Here is a 23,380-nt window from a genome sequence, read left to right on the forward strand (position 1 = left end):
CTGAATTCTATATGTCATCTATATTATTAATATATCACATATAGACTTTGAAAAGCTTTAAAATACTCTACACTCTATAAATTGTAGAAGTGTGTACAATGAATGCCTCTTCTGATAAATTATTTATAAAATGCTGCAACAGTTTATGAATGTTGTAAAAGTACAGAACCAAAAACATAATGTGCTATATATAAAACTTAAAATTAATGTAAATTCAAGAAAGATACTAAAGAAGGGTAGAAATACAATTCTAAAGGAAGAAAAGCGAAAATCTGAATCCATAGTTCTACTTCTCAAGGAACCAGCTGAAGAAAGTTCAGGAGACAGAGAACTGAAAATAGAAAAAAAAAAAAAAGTCTTTTAAAAGACAGAAAGAGAGATTCAGAGAAATAGGCTTTGGACTCTTACTCAAAACTAGCTAGGATAAGATGTCACACAGTAAAAACTAGAAAGGAGGAAAAGATAAGATCTATTTTTTTTGTAATCATGTTTCTAATTCTGTAACCAAGAACTCAACTCTTAGGTTTGTGGTTTTAACAACACTGCTCTCATTTTCATCTCTTCTTGCAATCTGACTCAGATGAACTTGGGAAAGTGAAGAGACAGATCAATACATTCAGGTAAATCAATGCTGAAGTCAAACTCATGAGATGTCTGCAACACCACGCATCATTTCAGACTGGAATGTGTTTCCCGCTGAACTGCAACACAGAGGCTGGGGAAGATCCAGGTGGAAAGTGAGAAGCTTCCACTGGCTGACATGGCTTGATGATTAGTAAGTATTTAAATCATTGCACATTATTCAGATCACCATGTGGGCTTTCTTTACTACACAGATAAGAAATTCAGATTAAAATATATATACTATCATAATATACATTGTTGCAATGTTCTAACAACTACCTGAAAAAAGCTTTTTGTGCTCTAGTGTCTTCTAATATCTCCTATAGGACTGGGCAAAGCAATTTTCTTATGTGCAGCTGTATGTCCGCAAATCCCAAGCACAATTTATTAAAATTTATTCTTAAATTTTCAGTATTTCATAGACAGCTAGATGAACAGGCAACTGCAGCATGAATTTGTGGACAATTAGGTATAAAAATCAGATAATTGCACACAAAATGGACAATTATGGTAATTTTTTGCCTACAGTTACTGTATCTATATATCCAATGGAAATAGTTACACAGAGAAGTTATATGTGTAATTATACTGACATTCTGTGAGGTAAATAACAAAATACATGTTTATAATTGTAACTATCTGTCCAATATCTGCTTATGTCTGAGGGTTTTTTCAAGAACTTACGGAAGTACTAACTGAATTATTTTGAATCATGTGCCAATGATACAATATTGTAGCTTAAAAGTATTCTGATTAAATTTTCAAACAAACATACAAATTAAATTTGCTATGGCTCTTTTCTCAAAATTTGATAGACAGATATAGTTATATGGAGATGAGACTGTCCAAGTTGCTGCTTCTGAGCAGCAAACTGGAATTTGCTCCCTCTGGATAAACAATATCCAGATGACTTTTCACCCAAAGGCATACTGAAAGGAAAAGTACATTTTAAAACAGCCTGGTGCACAAAAGCAAAGTAACAAAATGTTATTTTCAAATGCATATTGTTGAATTTTTTTCCATGTTTTTTTATTTGCCAAATAACAGCTATATTTCTGTTCATGACCAATCAAATTGATATATAAAGAGCTATGTATCACTGAAATAAAGCAGAAGAATCCAACCTGGAAAACATGATAATAAAATTACCTATATATATGCACTTAGAACAGGCATTGTACATATTATGTTATCAGAGCTAAGAGGAACTACCTAATTAAAACTTGATAATAAAACACTCTTCCTTCTTCATAATGTAAATTGATCAATTCAATTCAGGTAGAGAGGACTAAATTATTTTTAACTTTCAAAGAGTAAATTAGAACTTAACTGCCCTCTAAGTTTACCTATTTTGACAATTTAGTACTACTTATATAAAATTAATCAGCTTAGAAGGGAGGGGAAGGGAGGGGAGGGGAGGGGAAGGGAGGGGAGGGGAGGGGAGGGGAGGGGAGGGGAGGGGAGGGGAGGGGAGGGGAGGGGAGGGGAGGGGAGGGGAGGGGAGGGGAGGGGAGGGGAGGGGAGGGGAGGGGAGGGGAGGGGAGGGGAGGGGAATTTTTTGGTAGTTTGTCTTCACATCTCTAAAGCCACATTCTGTTTTGAGACAGTATTTTAAAGATGTGACAAAAACTCTCCAAGAAATTGGTTACAATTTAGTGCTGTTGCCTGTATTTTCAGTCCCAAGCATAAACAATTCTTTCTGGAATGCATAAAGTTTATGTGTTAACAGTCATTGCAATGAGTAGGTAATCTGCTATAAAATATCTGCATGCAAATTACCATTCTGTAATTAGACCTTCAAATTTGATATCCAAGGGCTAAATAATACATCTAGTGCTGAAGAAAAAGACTAGAATCCTTGTAAAATTTCAGATACTTCATGATACGTTAGTTAACTACAAAACAGATTCTATGACTGAATGGTTCTAGAAAAAAAAAGGTCAATAAATATGAACCAAGTAAAGACATACAAAATGTGAAGTAAAAAGAGGAGACCAATATTATGCAATACACAGTATTTTAAAAAGTCTCTAATATCCATAATTAATAACAATTTTGCCAAGTAGTTATTCTTACGGTCCAAAGGACCTCGTTCAGAAATAGGAAAGCATTCTATGATTCAGCTTTTAACCTTTCTAAAATTTTCTTCATTATTTGTTACAAGTGTTCATGGTGTGTTCATGGGCATAATCCTAACCTTTTGTAGCCTGTCTCTGAATCTCTTCTCTTCCACATACAGCCAGAACTCAGGCTGGTGTGGCTGCAAACTGAATTGTGCCTTCAAAGCCCTACATCTCATCAGTATTTTCAGACTGTGCTACATCATTTAGCTGCTAAGGATGTGTGCCACTGCAAAATGTACAACGTATCTTGAGGTCTATTCATTAGAGGGCAGATTAGCAAATACATCATAGAGACAGTTATTGTAGCTTGGCAGTCTGATAGTGAAGAAGTACAGGAAGTATCAAGAGAATGAATGGCTATCATGAATATTATATAGGCCCTGGTGAAGCCACTATTAAAATGTGGGTAAATTCAGGACATTTATTGCATAGTCCTTTTTTTTTTTTTTTTTTTTGCTAAGCAAGCTTTAAATCTTCCGAAGTCCATGCAAGTACTGTACAAGCAATAATGATTCAAGCAGTGATTTAACAGACCTTTCCAAAGGATGCTCAACTCCTTTTTTTATCGAAGTTTTCATGCTGAACTTGAAAAAGGAGACTTCCTAAATCACTGAGCCACTTCTTTGTCACATAATCCCAATGTAAAGTAAGTGAACAAGACATGTGTTATGAAAAGCTTTTGCTATTTTCTCAGTTAAGAAATGAGAATTCAAGTTCAAATTAAAGAAGGAGGGAACCACAGCAGATTTTGGAAACATCTATGTATATGCTGAATATACCCAAAAGTAGTCAACTAGAGAAAAAACAATATAAAAATAAGGCTTTAATAACTAAATAATTAAATAGAGAAAAAAGGGACAAAAGAATATATGCAAGACAGAGAAAGGAATGACCTCAGGATGGTCTTGCTTTATGTATTAAATCAGGAAGACAGCTTCCTGAGAAGTTCCACCAAGACATTAATAATTCGGAAAAAATAAAGGAAGTTTGCAAATTACTCAGCATCAGAATCAAAATAAAATCTACTGACTTGAAATTCACTTTTACTATGTAAGCATTACAAAAAAGTAATGTAATAGCATTGACTACTTTGGAATATTTTTTTTCAGTTTATTGTTGCAATTGGCTTAAACAGAAAGGTCGCATGTGCACTTTTCTTCTAAAGAAAGCATAGTAAGAGTTGCAAGGGAAACTCTGAAATTTATCCACTAGTCTCAGATTAATTGAGGGGTAAAATCAAATGCAGAATTTGACAAATATTGTGTTTGCAGGCTCTTTCAGATGTGAATTGAACTTCTGGAAGTCCCTGAGGTGTCACTGAGAGAAGCATATAATGTCTCTGCTTCATTTGGATGATTTGGAGAAGTTAGCAAATATGCTAAAATGTAGGTGTGTATATCCTATGAATGCCTCCTGAATTATTTTTCTTCATAATTCAGAAAAATTGTTGAATGGTTTTAAATAAATGTGGGTGGGGTTTGTGCCAATTACAATTTGATGCACAGGCAAATTCTACAACACACTGAATCTATAAAAATTTCAGAAGTGTTCACATTTTTCCTGTATATTTTTCACAATTCATATTCTGTGTATCCATATATGCATATAATTTGAATATATTTTATTCACATTTAATAATACATATTTATATTTATCCCTGATGTTATTCACATTTTTTCCTGGAAAAAACTCAAACACTACATATTACCTGTATGTGGCTGTTAACCATTATTATTTAACCATTATTTATTAACCATTTTTTCATAGATTAGGATTTGTTATTGATTATGCAATTTTATAATGAATGATGCCACAATAAATGTTTTAGCTAACCAATTATCCTTACATAAATAAACATATAAGTCGTTTGATTAACAGCACAACTTTTTATTTTACATGGTATTATCAATTAACAAATCTTGATCTCATACTATCTTAATTCACTTTATAATTTATGTAATTTTAAATCATCAATGAAGTTAAAACCTTACATTTTTGCAATGTCACCATATTTTGTGATTTCAAATATACAAAATACCTGTCAACTAAGACTCTTACATTAAACAGTGATAGAATTCTTCTTACATAATTGTTGTGCTGTAACTGTTCTCTGTGTGTAGAGTTGCCAGTCTGCATTCCACCACCCCCATAATATAATAGTCATTTAACTGTTTGTCTCTTTACTGTTTGTTCCAATTTTATGTAATAGGAACAGCAGGGGGCATTCAGAGCTTTAGATGCTGGATATGGTTGGATATGATGCTATGATGCTACTTAACTGCATTCTGAGAGTGTAGAATGCAGTTTGATCAATTTACAATATACCATATAAAATCCATTATTTCATGTAATATACATTTATGTGTCACAAACTCGTCATTTATTTCTTTGTTCAGTCATCCATTGCTTTCACATAAGTATTTAGGAGTATTTCTTTCACATAGAATTTCAGTCAGATAGATGAAAACAAAAATGTATTATGAACTATTGCAATAATTTTTGAATAGAATTTTTTTTTAATGCAAACAATTGCATCTTAATGTGATCCTTTAAAAAACAAACAGAAAACCACAACAAAAACAGAGGGGAAAATGACTGCCCTTATCTCCAACTCTCAGGAAAAAAAGGAAAGAAGAAAAGTAGTCCAGGATTCTTCAAAGCCGTATCTTCAGCTCCAGAGAGAAGTTATGAGAGCTTTGAGGAGCCACCTGCCTTAGAGAGCCTATCTGCAAATAAGCAAAAGCCTCAGAATCCTACAGGCTGATATGAATGTACAACAGGTGTTAGGGTGAGGATGTCTCTCAGGTGTTATTTGAGGATACGTGGGTGGAGGTGGCTCTGTAAGAACACGACATTTCCTCTTGCTGGGATAGAGAGAATATTCTCCTGCATAGACTGCTAATCAGCAGGGGAAAGTAGGTGCCAGCAAAGTAGTCCAAGCACTGAACCGGGCCACTCTCTAGAGTGGAACACCAAGGAATTTACAAGGTCAGGAAAACTCTGTATGCAAGAGTTTAACTTCAAAGTTTAATATGATCAGGACTCCCTTAAAAGACTTCAAGGTGCAACATTTCTTGTGAGGATTGCTCACACATTTTCTATTATAAGGTTTTTGGGTTAAATGCATAAACAGGAAGACATCTGAGGACCTTTTTTGAGTCAGTGGGGTATAGAAGCATCAGCTGTATTCCTGCTTATTTGCTCCAGTGATCAAACCAGATACAGCACACCTAATGAAGTTTGATGATATTCTTGAAGTCTGGAGGCATTTGTGGGACTGGGGAGAAGCAGGTTTGAATTTACATTTCTCTTTCTGAAATATCTTTTTCACTTTTGCCCTCTCTGAAGTTCCTATGCAGCTTCCAGTATTCTGAAAGTAGAATATACGCAATTCAAGCAAATGCGTGACACACAACCCAACAGTTGCTTTTTGTTTTGTTGTATAAAAAAAACTGAAAAAAAACCTCTCCTTGACAAAAGGTAATCCTACAGTTAAACAGGTTTCATCCTACATAAAACAGCTGATGAGAATGAGCAAGATGGAGAATTGTGTTAATCTGAAATTGAAATCACAGAATAAAAAATTCTGAGGTTTTATTTTCTTGAATGCATCAGAGTATTACAGGATTTCCCAGAAGACTGTCATGTGGACATAGTTTATTACTTTATTTTCCTATATTTCCTGCACTAATACTTGATATTCATATCCTAATTATTGTATGGATTCCAATGGCTAGGTGTATAACCTCAGATATCAGTTTACTCAAAGCATGCCATCTTACACTGGTTAAGTGTTTGTAATCTAGGTCTCACATATCTTACCTTCTCACAGTTTGCCTTCTGGCTAATGTAGGCACTGAGAGAACAAATAATTTGTTAGACTGCACTTTGCCATTTGAGATGCTGTAAGGTGCCAGGTTGTACCATACCCAGATTTCACCACCCACTCCACGAGGACATGGAAATTCTGAGCACCTCTGTCACACTCTCAGGCCCATGCAGATGTCTCTGTTACTGCAGGGCCTCAGAAGGTACTGCGTTTCTGTGTTTGGACACTTGAATCCTCCTTTAAGTCATCTGAAGAGCCCTGTTGGCTCCTGTGATTTCACAGACCAGACCTCTGTGGAACCAAAAGGTGCACATACAGGCAATGTAGACATTATAGCTTAGGAATTGGGAACTGACTCCCTCCTTCACATTCCAATACTGACCACCATGGCAAATGCAATTCCTTAATGGTTACTACCTGTATTTCACAGCCTACTTCCAGTTCTTAAGCAGCTCAGCCTAGATGGTGTCAGATTTTAATCAGCATCTTTCCGTCTCTAAATACTAATCCTATGAATGGACGATGTAATAACATACAGAATAAAAACAGAAGGTGTACCATATGTTTGACAGATGAATATAAGATGCTTATATTGCTCTTACACACTAATACTCTTGTAAATTTTTCTTGGTCTTTTTATGTGTCCTTTGATGTGCTGCATGTGCATCCATGCAGTCCATCTGGTTTGTTATTTACCTCTGCATATCTGATAATTTACTCTTAAAATATACCAAGGATATTAATTTTATGTCAAAGATTTTCAGGAATTAATACCTAATATAGTAAAAAATACACAAAGTTTGTGCGAATTTACAACCATACAGAAAAGATGCGTAGTTAGGGTATGTCTTCATGTGATTTTCCCAAAATAAACAGAAGGTTTTTGCATATTTTTTAAATCTAATATTCTTTAGGTCAGTGCTTATCTGGAAGAAATGTATCTGGTATGCTTATAATGGAAGATTTCATCAGTCTTGGAGAATACATTACTAAAACAATGGAAAATTTACTATTTTGAAAAATTGTCGATATATTGGTCAGACCTAAAGAATATGTGCTGCTTTTTTTCTGATGATACACATAAATATTTTTTATCACTTCACCTGTTCATTCACTCTGGAGTGTGATGGTCCATGATGGATGAGAATCTTCACAATATCTACATCTCCTCTCCAAGCAGCCAAGTGAATAGGAAAGTAACCTTTATTATCTGCTACATTAGTTGATGCTTCATACTGAAGTAATTTGAGAACTATATCCCTGGAAAACAGGAGGTAAATCTAAAAATCGACAGGAAGCTAGTTTTATTAAGTTTTTACATGAACATATATATTACAAATATTTTTATCCTGGAAAATAGAAAAAAACCACAGACTTGTATTTCAAGTGAAACAGCTACAAAAAGTGAAGACCAGTAATTTCGGAAAATAAAGTAGATAGTAAAACATAGACAAAATTGTAATGATTCTTACTTCTTAGGAATACCATCAATAACATTATCATCAGCTCTCTGAATCTGTTTCATTCAATAGGATCACCTGGCCACAGAATCATTTTCAGAATTTGCCTGTCCAGAACATGTGCATGTCCCTCAAGGCACCAAAGGCAGGGAAGTACTCTCATCCCTGTCACTGCTGAATTCTGAAGGCAGGATGACAAGTGGATAGCTTCATGGACACATTTCTTACCATAAGGCTTATGTAATAGTTTTTCCTCTTCTTTAAGGCATTATCTTAAAGATAGGAAACAATTTAATGATGATCTAGCTAGATATATGAAATACCTTCTTCTATGTATAACTTACATGAAATAACTGCTTCTGTTTCCACTTCCCACATTCAGCTGTCTTGTAGCAGTGAAGGGAAAGTGACTTATTATCATTTTAATTCTCTTTATATTCCTTTCAGTACTTTTGGTATGGCTTATCATACATTAAGTAAAAGATTAGCATAAATTGGCATATTGCATCCCTGATTTTTAAGCAGTCTCCTGTACTTAACTTCAAAAGCTAAACATAAAAACCAGCTGTGTGGTATGATAACATTACCAAGTATGTCAGAAAGTAAATAAATTCTGTCTTAGTGCTGCATTTGTAGTCTCATAGTTTGACACAGTGAGGCCTCATTAGTTACTAAGCTGAGAGAATCTATGATCCAGTGTGGGCAGTTCTATGCACAATTTTTACATATATGGAAACACTGACTTACTGATTTGGCTCAAAACATTAGTAAGGGGAGGGAGCTCAATGTAGCCGATGTTATTACCAAAACTTACTACAAATTGACTACAAATTAAGAAAGAAGATACATCTAAGGCAATTATTCTTCCAACCTTGATGAAACCTTATTTAATTGCATATTGAAAGAAAAATGTGGTGAGTTATGAGGGAATATATCCAGGTCAAAAGAAACTCTCAGTTGACTTCAAAAGATACTGGAGTCATCACATCTAAGCTTTGAGGAAAATTTAAGCTGGATTTTGGTTACTCCTGATAAGGTCAAATACCATAAGAACAGCCAAGAAAGGGCAGCTCCACTACAGAAATACTTCTGCTATGCAAAAGGTTCCAGAAAAGTGACTCCTGATGGGAACTTTTTAGTACACATAAGTTTTGAGAGACTTCCCATTAAATAATAGTTTTGCAGTAAATGGTCCAAGGAGAGCTAGACATACACAATAGTTCCATTGAAAGGAACACCAAACAAAGGAAGCTTAAATTGAACTAAGTGAAAAAAATCAGTAGAAAAGCCCTGCACAGATGAAATCTATAGATAAAGACACACAGGAATTTTTGGGAAGAATCTATTGCAAAATTCAAGCTACAAAATAGAACATGCATCTCCTTCATCCTTCAAGAATGCCCTGACCCAACACAGTTATCTAGGGTGAGACTTTTTTAGTGCTTTTGCAGAACTTAATCATTATGTACAAACACATTTCAGAGAAAAGACTGAAAGTCCTTAGCCCAGTAACATTACTGGGCTAAGTGAAATTACTTAGGGAGACTGAGATTCCAGTGCCTGCCCCAAATATAATTTAATTACTTATATAAAACAGAATAGTTTCCCAAGGAATGAAAACGATCCCAGAATAACCAAGGAGGATGGAATTCATCACATACAGTGATCAAGCAGGGATTCAAACAATGGTATCCAGTAAATACCCCAGCCACAAATTCTTATGTTCTTACTTTTCTTGAAAAACTTTGAAATCTGTCAGGTTCAACCTCATGTAAAGTGGGAAAAATTAAAATCTGATTAAAATCAGAAGTTTTTAAAGGACAGGAACTTCTCCTAAGTGGGAAGATTCTTGTATCAAACAACTGAATACCATTTTGATTTTTAATACCAAGTTTAAAAACTCAAATAGAGTGTGAAGTAATTTATTTGTTATTTGTGATGACTAACAAAATTAGAACCACCAGGTGTCTGTCCAATTCTCTTGCTGGCCATGCTGGCCAAGCAGCAGGATCAGTAAAATGGTTTGGATAACAGGTCCTGAAACCCTCATGATTTATCACAAAATACCTCATGATGTATTTCAGTTTACTTTAATATAACAAGGTATATTTGTGATTTCAGTTATTGCTGCTTATCCTGCTGTGAGTGTAAGGGGTAATAGCAGCCAACACTGGACTTTTTAAAGGCTGCAGTTTTTTCTGCTGCTGTACATAAATCCACACTTTTAAGTCGTCCCTGACCTCGGAAAAGTTTGGTCAATACTGTAGCTGAAATCATCCTTTGGTTTTTGTATGTTTTGGGATTTTATAGTTTATACTGCTAGGATTCACTTGAAACCTCTAATAGTTTCAGTAGTGTTTATACAGCAATATTTTTAACTTACTCTGTAACTATTATTTTATTGCCAGTATTAAATATACCAAATCCAGTTTTATTCTATTTAAAACCAGCAACCTTTGCACGCCAATGCTTGGGGTTTGGTCAGTCAAAAATTAGCAATAGCACAAGAAACAATCCATAAATCATGAACAAAAATGCTGAGTTTAAGAGACCATATTAAGAACTTAGACCTAATTTCATGGAAGTAAAAATGTATTAATGGATTATTCTGAAACTTCCTACACCACTGAAACCTTGGAAATTGCACAATATCTAGTTCAAGTGTTTACTTTATATATTTATTTAGAAAGAATATCCCATATTCAACAAAAGATTAATCCATCCTAAACAAAATAGGCATCTTCACAGAATACAACTGAAGACACATCTTAAAAGTTTTAATTTCTCCATAGAAGGATGAAAAATTGTGTAATGAGTAAACTAAACACATAATAGTTATATATCCATGCGTTATTTTATGGGAAGTCCAAAATCACATTAAAATTCATGCAAATTACTCTCAATCTCAACTGGGTTTGGATCAATTCCTTATCTCCCACAAAGGAGTTAACCAAAGCTTTATGTCAAGACTTTCTTTAGTGAAAATAGCCTTTTTTTTTTTTTTTTGCTTTCATGTGTATAATCACTAAATATTCTTTTCAAGTTACTTTTGCTTTGATAACAATTAATCTCTACTGTTTTTTGTTTCACAGAATTGCTTCCGGAAATGTTCACACGCTACACATACGTACATACACACAGAAATATAACACAATATTTTCTGCTGTGATTTCCCAGCAATGAAAAGCACTTGAGCCAAGACTAGCAGAAATGATGCTAAATTTCCCTAAAACTGAGGAAGAATTTGGAAGAAGCAGCATAGAATCAATAGTTTTAAACTACATTTCCCATTTTTCATTGCTACTTATTGATATTGATGACAGTGTCAAAACATCTTATATTACTATATTCCATTGGAAAGGAGGCTCTTTTAATAAGTCAAGGTTTGCCAATTTTTGGTACAAATCTCAGAACTATGCTATATTTTCTTGCATAACACAGTTAATTAGCGTTGTACATAAAAACTAAATGTGAGGCACTTACTTGTGTCCATTTAAAGCTGCATGATGTAAAGCAGTATAACCTGAACTGTCAGTGCAGTTTATGTTTGGTCCTCGCCAGATGCTGCAAATAAAGCAAAATTGTGATGTTAATTTTTTTGGCTTGGCAAGTACAGAAGTGTCAGAAATTTGATCTACAAATAATCTAAAAATCTCTGCAACAATTCATCAAGAGATGAATTACCTTGAAAGAAACCTAAAATAGCAAACTTCATCTTGATAGCAATATAATTTATTTATAAAAATAATTTTACACATCCATTTATGTAAGAGTCATGAACTTTATGTAGGGCAAACTCAAAGACTAATAACAGAATAGCCATTTCAATTAGATCTGTTCTCCCTCTATTACTCTGGTAATTATACTGAGGTTATCATCTGATTTTGTACTACTTTTCCACAAGTATGTATTCATTGTCTTTAGGTCAATTAGTCTAGAATCAAACAAATATCAGATTAGTGAGAACTAATCGTATTGTTTCAAGAGACAGGAAATTTATTCCTTTTACTTAACTTGATGTTTTAGCTCCCACTTTAGCTGATTATATTTTTAAAATAAACTAGATATACCTTTAAAAATACGTTAATTATGTTTTGTTATCTTTTTGTATTTTACAGTCAACTTCATTATGTGTCCTGTTTAACCAGTTTCATGATCTATTACAGACTCTTTAAAAAACAGTAAAGGACATATTTTGTTTCAAAGTGGAAAACATGGCTGCTAATCTACCAAAACCAACATCAAAACCAGACCCTGGAAAATGGATAACAGAGGTGTATTGAGAACCACAAGGCTTTCTTATCTAATTGACCACATTTGAAACTGATTGTATCCTTTACAGAAGCAATTTACTCTTCTGTAACAGTTTTCAATCATCAGTATTAAAACTCTCAGAGCACAAAATTAAGAGTCCTGAATTACAGCCTGTTTTCTTCAGTTTCTAATACGGTGCTTAACAGTCATTGGCAAGCCATATTTCCCTTCACTTCATACATTACAATCAAGTGCTATAGTTTAAAGAAAATAATTTGAGGCTAATAAGTAAAAAGAATTTTTCATACTGACATTCTTCATTATCTACAACAGTAAAATGACATGTTATGCTTAATATATGATTTTTAAGAATTATTTACTATTGAATCTGTATTTTATTACCTATAAAATGCAATACATATATACATATATATGCACACTAGGGAATACTGATGTAGACTGGTCTCTTTTTCATTGTGTGTATTTGAATGATTCATTAGCTCATAAACTTAAGCAGTTGTTTTCCCACAAGTAATACTGTGTGCATACAGAATTATTTGTGAGAAACACTGTGTTCTGCAGTCAGCATAATTCTACATAATGCTGGGTACCTCACCTCTGCCTGCAATTTAATTTCTGGGAAAAATAGGATTGAATTATTTTCTTGGGTGCAAAGCAGCAAAAAACAAAGTAACTTCTTAAATATCTTCTCAGACATCTATGCTCAGACATCGGATGTTTTTTTCCATGGCAGGCAACTTTCAGATAAGAAAAGTCACTCTAATCTTTTTTATTAAAATAATTAGTTTAACTTCATGGAATAGTAAAAATTGAGTCCCTGAACTGATAACTACTCTGTAATAGAAAGATGTTATTTATATGGCAAACACAAGCTATCTATTAGAAGGAAAGAAATCCTTACGTGTTGATAAGGTACAACCTCTCTTATAATTTTGCACGGTTTTTATCAATTATTGCCTTATTTATCGAATTATATTTTCATCCTTTGATATATATCAGCTTATAGGAGAATGAAGAACACAAGAAGCGGTATAGAAGGTAACATTTTACATATTACAAAAAAAACCCAAACAAAAACAACACTGCAATTAAGAACATAATTTACTTGGTTTTGATAGCTTGCTTGCTTGGACTTCGAGTTGTTAGGATTTGTCTGTTGATTGTTTTTTCAAAATGCAAGGATTCATAAGTTGGTATAATGCTCATGATGTGCTAGGCACAATGAATTAAAAAAAAAAATCAAAGAAAAATTAAAAACTAAAAAACGGCCACCAAAACTCCCTAAAATAATTCTCATTTGTTCTTCCCTATTTTTGTTCTTTAATCCATTCACTAATTAAAACACTGTTGTACTACCTGACTCTGGTCTTAGGAAATATTCTTTTTATGAAACTACTTATTTAAGAAGAAAAGCTTTTGAAACTTGATTAAAGAGTATATAAATGCACCTGTGTGAAACTCCTCAGGACCTGCAGGTTGGACAGCTGAGGGGCGAAGGACAAAAGACAAGGAGTAAATGCTGACAACTCAGAAACACAAGACAGGATGGACAGACTAATCACTGCCAGCTCCCAGAGGGTGCACAAAGGCATGCTCAAAATCACAACGTGGTTTTGATATCCAGCTACAGAACACAGCAAACACGAGCAGGATGGGCTGCAGGCAGCTCTCTTCCCTGGGGCCAGCCCTGAAATCGTCTTGGAGGAGGTGTTGCATTGTGACAGTAGGGCAACATTATCTCCTACAAAAGGAATGCAGGTCCAGTTTATACACGGGATATTTATGCTTTGATAACTGAGAATACACTTCAAACTGGAAGGCTGGATACAAATTCTTACACCCTAAAACTCCCAGCTTCAGCGAAAGCTCTTCTCTTGCAATTAGAATACAGTGGGACAAAAGTCCAGTCATATATAAGCTCCATAAAAAGCATCTGACTTCAAACAAAAGTGGAGTAGAGATTGAGGAAAAACCTAAATACCCCCTCTTTACTATCATAAACATATATGATATGTGAAGAATCATTAAATATATTGATTTATCTGTGTATTAAAGCATCTGTGAAACCAACACTAAGAAGGATCTGGCAGGAAATAAATACCATTCAATCTCCAGAAGAAAATATTTGTTGACAGAAAATTAGCTCTTCAGAATATTGTTAAAATTAAATATTCTCAAAAAGCATATTTTTTCTAGTGCTTTGATGCAGTCAATAATCAAACTTCTTAATGTAGTATGCATTAGTAAGCTAGGAATCTGTTTTCCTATGTACATCAGTAAACTAAAACCTTCCCATTACTTAATGAATTTTTAAAAAGGAATTGAATCTACTTTTTGTGCAAAAACTTAGTTTTCATTCCATGGTAAATTAAAACATTATTATCCATTAGTTTCTTCCATTACATCTTGTCAAAGTAAGGCACAAAGAAACAGACTTCTGTGATACAATTTACATTATTGCTAAAAGCAGAAAGATCTCCTTCTTACAATCTGCTCTCACTGTGGACAAAGAATATTGACCTTATGAACTGATGTCAAATATTAATTGAAAATACTCTCTACTTGGTAAAAATTTACTATTTTTTCTTTTTTTTAAATGGGCTTAAGTAGTTACATATAAAGAGTAGCATTTTAAAAGAAATATGGAAATGACAGATAAAAGATAAACATGGTTAGTTGAATGATTTCTTATTTTGCTATGCTTTTTGGAAAGAAATAATTGTGAAGTAGCTGTTGTTACACACATATGAACTTAAAAGCAAGGAAATAAAAGCTTTTTCCAGCTATTCATCACACAAACACACACTCCATCAACAGCACAAGAACTATGCATGCAAGGTACCTATAATTTTTCCATCACATTTCTTCTCTGTACATATGTATCTGCATTATATCATTCCATTTTCATTATATTATTTCATGACTACACAATAATATGGTACTTATATGGTACTTTTGCTAAGGTGAAAGGAAAATATTCTTGGTAAACAAGGATAAGAATTTTTTAAAGCCTCAGAATGCTGACTGATGACACGACATTATAAACTTCATCCTCCTTCCACTGCTGTCAGTGGCAAACACTAAACAGCTCAGATTTACACAGCCTCTTACTGTTCCTGTGTTCCACAGGATAAATACGTATTACAGGAATTTGTCTTGTTCTGAGCCAAAGTCTTCCAAATTTTCCATGTTTATTGTTAATCTGACAGAAACACATTGAAGTTTTTTGAGCACACAGACAGGCTCTTTATTACAGCTCTGCCTACATTCATACAGTTCGGCTGTGCAAATTCAGTTTATACAATGTATATGGTCAATTTCACAGAGAATTTTGAAAATGCAGACTTTTACACAATAATATGTATCATCATTCAGACACACAATAATAATGTTAATTATTGTGAACAGCAGAAAAATAGCTCCCATTCTCCATTTTATGCACAAACCCACCACACTGACACTTGCTCTACTCAATATACACTCTTGCTCTAACCTAAATAAATTAATAATGTTACTGGTCAAATATAGAAATGTATCATTTTAGTAAACAGGATTTTTTTTCTTTCTAAGGTTTCCTCTTTCTTAGAATTCAGTGTTATGCCAAACATATTATCCCATAAAAATATATATTTCTTTTTCATGTATGGTTTTACTATTATGAACACTCCTTTGCTGAATTTGAGGTACATCTTCAAATTACTTCAAAGAAAGTAAATTTAAATATTTGGCCTTAGTAGGAGTGGAGATAAAACTCTTTTAGAAAGTCATATTTTGAAGCTTAATAGATAACTGAGCATGTGGAAAAAAAATTGAAAAATGTATTTCAGGAAGAATTTCAAGCACATGCAGTTACAGGCATTAAATTGAAAAAAGCAGATGATATTCTGAGTAAGACTATCTTTGATCTTTTTTCCTGTTGCATGAGGCAACTGAGAGTTAAAAATCTCAAAATAATAATAATTCTTATTATTTGAATTTTTAAAAAGGAAATGGCAATTGGATTATCAATTAATTAATATTTATTTTATGCTTAAAGGTTATTGTATATATAATTCCAATTAAGTGCTTTTGTTCTATCAGTGTGCAATGTGACTCAAAAGCATTTCAATTTTGAATGTGCTTAGTTCTTTTTGATTTGCGCTGTTTAGTTGCCTCAATTTTAAATAATACAACAAAATTAATGATCTACTATTCATGGGATTAAAATTGTTACTCAAGTTCATGTTCTAAAGCAGCTTCTTCCACTTGCTTTCTTTAACCATGATCTGTATACATTCTTGGCCTTAGTGTAAGTCTGCAAAACAGGAGAACTGCACCACACTGTTCTCTTATTTCCATACTGATTCTGTTCAACTCGTGATTTCTATTTGATATGTCAGGTGCAATAAATATGAGTTTGATAATTTAGCATACAACATTTGCTCGCTACTCAGAGCTAGCTACAACAGTGGGTAATAAAAAATTTTTTTCCAAATGTGAAAACAGCAGGATCAACACTTACAGTGATAACTCAAGCATTGAGGTAAAATGTGTAATTTAAGAAAACGTAGAAGAACGAGATCATGTCCAACAATATAAGACTCAAAAAACAGTATCTTACAAGTAATTACTGTTTTTCAAATTTTGTGAAATATCACCACTAAACAAACACTGATAGATTTAACAGACTACGTCTAATCAGACTAAAATTTTGAGTAGGGTGGCAGCATTTAAATTTAAGCAAATAACCTCCATGTTCAATAGACAACCTCATATACTTGCTCAATACCATTCTGGCTGTTACTGTATTTTTGGCTGGAGAATGATGAGACCTATCATTATGATGAGTACTGCCATTAGTCCAACCTGCCATCCATAGCTTCTCCAGTGGAAAAAACTATCACGAAGTTGATTACAAGTGACTGAATTTCAGGGTGTGGCTGAGGAGAGGCAGAGTCTTACAGAGAGTCAATATGGCCTTATCCTTCAAATACCCTCAGGATAAAATAAATACAATTGAAAGAAAAATGTTTTACAAAAGCCTATTTTGATAGAGCTAGGACTTAAGAAACAACTTTAAAGGAGCTCCCAAGGGGAGAAATTTTAGAACCTGTATATAAGGACATTACAATTATGAAATATCCAAAGAATAGGCTGGAATAGTACTGAGTTAATTGGAAACTATATAAATTCTTATTCATGTGTTAGGGTATCCTGTTTATCCACAAAGGAGCATGAAGGGACAACAGAGTGGGAGAATCAAGTAATACTGTAGCCCTGCTACTCTGGAGCTCATCACTGAAACATCACCAGTGCATTAAAAGCCCACCTATGTGAGTCCAGCAGAGGACAACAGCACCACGGCAGGCAAAGACACACCTTGTTGGGGTCCCTCTCAAAACTGTTGAGAGTCTCCACCCCACTGCCTAGGGGTGACACACATCAACATGAAACAATGATGGAGAACACTTCCAAAAATAGGGTTGATCACATGTGCGTAGTTGGTTTTGCAGCACAATAGGCTGGTCATGTCCTACACTCAATCTTATTAAATTCTGATTCTATTTTCCTGGGCAATGGCCTCTATCCTGTGTGAATGTACGAGGGCCAAACTTCTTGCACCTGAGTCAGATGATGGGTTGGTGAGAATATATGTCAGTCTGGCCAGGAAATGGAGCAAATGAGGGTCTGCATACCAGAAACTGCTGGGAGACCCTGGATCAGAGGACCCATGTTTGTCCATGGAGGCTGCAGCTGTAGAGTGGGTGTGTGATCACTAATGAAGACCGAGCTGGATCAATCAGCAAAGGAGCTGAAGCAGCTTGGGCACCAGTTGTGTGACAGTATGCTTCTGAGGTTAAGACTGTGCAAGTAGGTGATGTCATGTGAGACCAGGGAGAAGGTGAAATTTTGCAGAACAAAAGATGACCAGGAGGCTATAGAAGAAATTTTACTAAGTATTTTGGGTGTTAGACAACTTTGAACATCTATATTAAAAACACTAGAGAAACCAGTGGTCTTGTATGGTTGACATAGATCACTGGGAGGCATGTCCTACAACTCCTCAGATTGGACAAGTCTGTGCCTGTGCAATTACATGCAAATTTCGGTATTGGGAAATAATCTACCTAGATAAACATGTTGATAAGCACTCAGTTTTTCCACTTAAGTACTCGGTATGTTAAAATTTAAAGAAACTAAACCTGAACAGAAGGCACTTGAACTATTTTAACTGACTTAGAACTGTGTTTACTTGAAGCTGCAATCAATTTCCCTTGAGGGCATGTAGTTTTATCCTGATAGTTTTAATAGTTACATCACTTTAAATGCTGTAAAAAATCAGTTAATATGCAAAAACCAAAAGGAGAAACACATTGACTTCAGGATGATGTAACACAAAGGAATAGGAAATCAATTCGTTATGCTTTATTTTAAAAAATCTGCCATATATAAGGCATTTGACCTTTTTCTCACCAGTCTGGCTTCATCATTCCTTATGGACTACTCATCTAGAAGTACACTGGATGAATATACTGCGTAATACTGTGGCTATATTCAGAAAGCAAAATGTTCCTGACTAGTACTGGTTAGCTTTCACAGTCAAGACCAATTTGCCTGGAGTGGTTCAAAGAGAGAAAGCCTTCATCAGCTATGACAGAAAGGTTTCTCTACATTCTGCTTGTCTATAGGGATAAGCTGGGGTTTTGCTTAGTCCATAGAGAACCACAGTAACTCCAGCTTGTCAATGATGAGTCAGACAGATCTTTGGATTCAATCCAGAGTTCTGTCCTTGAAAATCCAGTCAGTCTGACAGGAAAAAACGTTGCCTCTCATTTCGCATCAACCTGCAGAAGAATGGTGTAAGAACAACTACTAAATTATGAACATACACAGACCAAAACCACATCAGCAGGCAGTACCATTAATAAGTACAATCATTCATATTTAAACAATGTGACGCATGTTCTAAACACTGTTGCCAGTGGTATCTCCATGTATGATCTAAGGTGATCTAAGCAATCTGAAAGAATACCACATGGCTGAGAGATCAGTGCATCAGATTAATTGTTCCTCCACATCCATTGTATCATGAGTTTAGGCTCCCTAACGTACATGAGGTAGTTGGGTTCTACGTATTTGTTCTGAATCAGACCTATACACTTTGTATAAAATCTACAGATGGATCAAGATTAACCAGGAGAACAGCTCACAGTGTTACTTAGCATTAGACCATTTTTGAGAGAAAGGCTAATTGCCTTGACTACATCTTTTTTCAGTGTAAATATAACACTTATAGGTACATTAATATATTAAACACCCTTCTTAAATAAATATCAGGTTCTTTCAATTCTTTTCAGGCAACTAGTATTTAGTGAAATTACATAAACAATCATCATTTTTCTATAAGCAAAACAGAAACCAATCTTTTGAAGAGTTGTGAAAGCCCTTGTATAGCTCATGATTCTAAGTACATCAAACACTCACCAATTGGTTGAGGGAGGGGACTGTCCCATTCTACTCTGCATTACTGTGGCCTCACTTCAAGTGCTGTGTGCAGGTTTGGCTGCCACTACATAAGAATGATAAAAAGCTATTAGAGAGCAACCTGAGGAGAGCTATATTGATAGTGAATGGCCTTGAGGGGAAGCTGTACAAGGAGCAGCTGAGGTCACTTGGTCTGCTCAGCCTGGAGGAGACTGAGGAAAGACCTCACTGCAGTTACAACTTCCTCTTGATGGGAAGGGGAAGGCACTGATCTCATCCCTGTGGTGACCAGAAAAAGGACACGAGGGAATGGCCTAAAGTTGTGTCAGGTTGTGTCAGAAGGTTTAGATTGGGTAATAGAAAAAGATTCTTCACCAGAAGAATCACAGCACCAGCCTGAGCTCAGGGAGTGCCTGGACAACAGTCTCAGGCACAGAGGATCCCACTCTAGGGGATGGTGCTGTGCAGGGCCAGGAGCTGGACTATGATGACCCTTGTGGGTCCCTTCCAACTCAGCATATTCCATGATTTTTTGATTCCATACTCTTATGTGAATATACCCATAAATGCTGAGGTATAGTACATACATCAGTATTTTCTTTTGAAGAACAGAGCACATTCTCAGAAAGACCATTCTGACTCCTTCTTTTGTAAAAATCAGCTGATATTAAAATAATTTTTTTCAAAGCCACTCTAATACTACTTTTATCAGAAACAAATTGAAGCAAAGTCCTATTTCTCTCAAGAATACAGATATGATGACATATTTTGTTAGAAAAGATATTCCGTTTTTCCTAATTCAACTGACCTTGAATCTTTAGTAAGAAAATAGCACCTTTTTCCATAATTCATTTTTGGAGATCCAACACAGTATTCCCATCCATCATAAATTCATGGTGTTTGCAATTTTAAACACATTCTTATCACAGAGAGGCAAAGTCAATATTTACTAGAAAAGGAGATTTTAAAACCTCTAAATGATTAATTATGCATCCTGGAACACTTACTGACATTTGTTTAAGTGGAATCAAAATTCCTGAAGCTCTGGCACTGGAAGCAGCACTGGGAAGAGTAACAATTTACATCAAAGATTTTTGAATATGGATGCTGTTAGATCTATGACCTCAATCCAGTATTAAAGATTGTTCATCTTAGAAACCAACCTGAGATGAGACTCTTTGTTATAACTGTAGGACACACAGAACAGAGCTTGCTATATATAGAGCCTGCAATTCAGCTGGCTTTAATACCTTGTCCTTCCTCATCTGGGTTTCCTCAAAAGTAGAATAATTCTTTCAGACACTAGCAAAATAGGCACAAGAAGGAATGCAAGATTCCATTTCCTCTTGATTCTTGAGGGCCATCTCTTTCCTCATTCTCAATTTATGTTGAGATTTGAAAATGAGGTTCAGAAATCAACTATAGTAACATTAATCCCTGCAGCAATGTAATCCAACCCTCTCTATCTTGACATAGGAAAATATAACAGAGGTGAGAGTCTCACTTCTTGTGTTCGTATTCATATGATATTAAATCAGTTATCCACATGATTTCCCATATTCTCAATTCAAAGCTTCTATATCTTCATCTCATAACAGCAGCAATAATGTTCAACCCTTTTGGACAATCTGCCATAACTTTAACCTGAACTCAGAACCATGAAAGGCTACAGCCCCAGGAACTAACTTCCAAAGTATGAATCCTGAAATATGAAGGCTTTTGAAGTGTATGAGTAACCTATAACATATATTGAATGCATACATAACATTTGTGCTTTCCAGTAGAATATTTCCTGTTATTCAGACTCCATGGGCCTAAGAAGACAATGAGTAAGGCAGGCAACATCAGAAGCCTGCAATAGTACATTACTGCAAGATATAAGGCAATTGAAAGTAATCTTGATCAAAATGAATTCAAAAGAGTACTAAAAGACTTTTCTCTTGTCCTGGAGTGACTTTATAATGATGAATTGTATAATGTAAACATTATGTTTATGTTGAACATCATAAATATTAAACAATTTGAGTCTGTTCTTTGAAGAAACATAGTTTCAAAGCAGAGGTACTCTTATTGAATTTGCTAAAATGCTACCATGGAGTATCTGCACATTGACTGCCTCCATCCAAGTGCTAACACCCTTTCTCTCCATCAGCTTTGTATTAACTTCATTAACAAGGACACAGCTTAGGAAAGACATATGAAATACAAAGATATGACAAATACATTATAGAAATGATAGTCACTGAATAGAAAAAAAAATTAGCACCTATTCAGATTACATTAACATTTCTTTCTTCTCTGAAATAGATAATTCCTTATCAAGTTAAATAAGGAAATAAATCAGGGTGAAATTAGCTACTGCAATAAGTACAACTGGGCAAAACCAACCCACTGATGAAGTTTTTTCAGAGCCTTGAAGATTGGCCTTTATCAGATATACTGCAAACCTCACATGGAATCTTTGTAATATCTAATCTTTAATACATAGAGCTATTATAATGTGAAATGTTCAAATGTTTTTGCCATAGCATAGAAAATCTGAATAAGAATGAGACTGGATGAAAGTATTGCATGGTACAAAATTACTAAATCAGATAATGTTATTTATTAACTAAGGACAGTTTGACCATAAATTCTCTATCCTATGCTCTAACTAACTGGAACAGTGGGACAGAAAAAAACTTTCTAACAATAAAAACATAGAATTAATGCTTTAATTTCTTGTCTCAGCAAAATGTCTTATTTGAAATAAATAATATCAAAGCAGAAGGATGCTACTCAGCACACGTTTCATTTGCTGTGCTTTGCCAACAGAGGTCAGAATTACCTCAGCAGCATCCAAAGCATTACTAAGATCATGACTAAAAGTATTTTTATTACCACAAAATTACTTTCACAAAGACAAGTAACATACTTTAACTAGAGGCTGAAGATTCACAGTGACATACTACAAAGGTCTTCCAAAGATTTTGGATATGTAACAACAATGTCACCACATAAAATTTCGTGAACACTGTTACTGAAATAACTACAAAGGTCATATCCATTACATGACTAACAAAGTATTTGGTAAGATATGCTAGTAATCATTTGAATCACTCAGAAAAAATTAATTCATCCAACATGATGCTTTTCATTGAACAAAATTATTTACAACACACAGCTTAGAAGGCAAAATGTAATTACAGTAAAAATATTCAGTAAATTTTCAGTCTATTTATGTTAGAATTCCCTATTTAAATCCATTAGGACTTATTGTTTCTACTCTATTTAAAAGCCTTATTAAATGTAGAAATGAAATCCAAAACTAAGGGGTTTAAATGACACAGAAGCTTCTACTCTAAAGAAAGACTTGGCTGATGTAGAGTTTGAAACAGCTTAGAAAGAACAACAACCCATCACTTATTTCCAGATGTTTCTAAAGTGAACACTGTGTTTTATAATTTTACAAAAACCAATTACACATCAACAAAGAAATATTCTTCTTACCTCAAACAGTATTATTCTAGAAAATGAACCTAAGACCTACTCCATAAGTATTGCAAGTGCTCCTTAGAATTGCAGCTCTGTGGATCATGAACTTTTCAGCAATATTAAAACAAATA

General features: G+C 34.4%; 1 protein-coding gene across 3 annotated transcripts in view; it reads right to left on the bottom strand.

Moving 5' to 3' along the window:
• Positions 1-23,380, bottom strand: part of ANKS1B (ankyrin repeat and sterile alpha motif domain containing 1B) — a 399,263-nt gene that overhangs the window by 342,998 nt on the left and 32,885 nt on the right. For 2 of the 3 annotated variants that reach the window (XM_079304861.1, XM_079304862.1), the window contains exons 2-3: positions 11,520-11,600; positions 7,680-7,836 (exon numbers count right to left, since the gene is read on the bottom strand). In XM_079304861.1, the coding sequence (XP_079160987.1) occupies positions 7,680-7,836; positions 11,520-11,600 (238 nt within the window). Of the gene's footprint in view, positions 1-7,679; positions 7,837-9,766; positions 9,803-11,519; positions 11,601-23,380 lie in introns of all 3 variants that reach the window. The other variant, XM_079304860.1, reaches the window with a different exon arrangement.

This window comes from Erithacus rubecula, assembly GCF_903797595.1.
Source record: "Erithacus rubecula genome assembly, chromosome: 4".
Taxonomy (NCBI): domain Eukaryota; kingdom Metazoa; phylum Chordata; class Aves; order Passeriformes; family Muscicapidae; genus Erithacus; species Erithacus rubecula.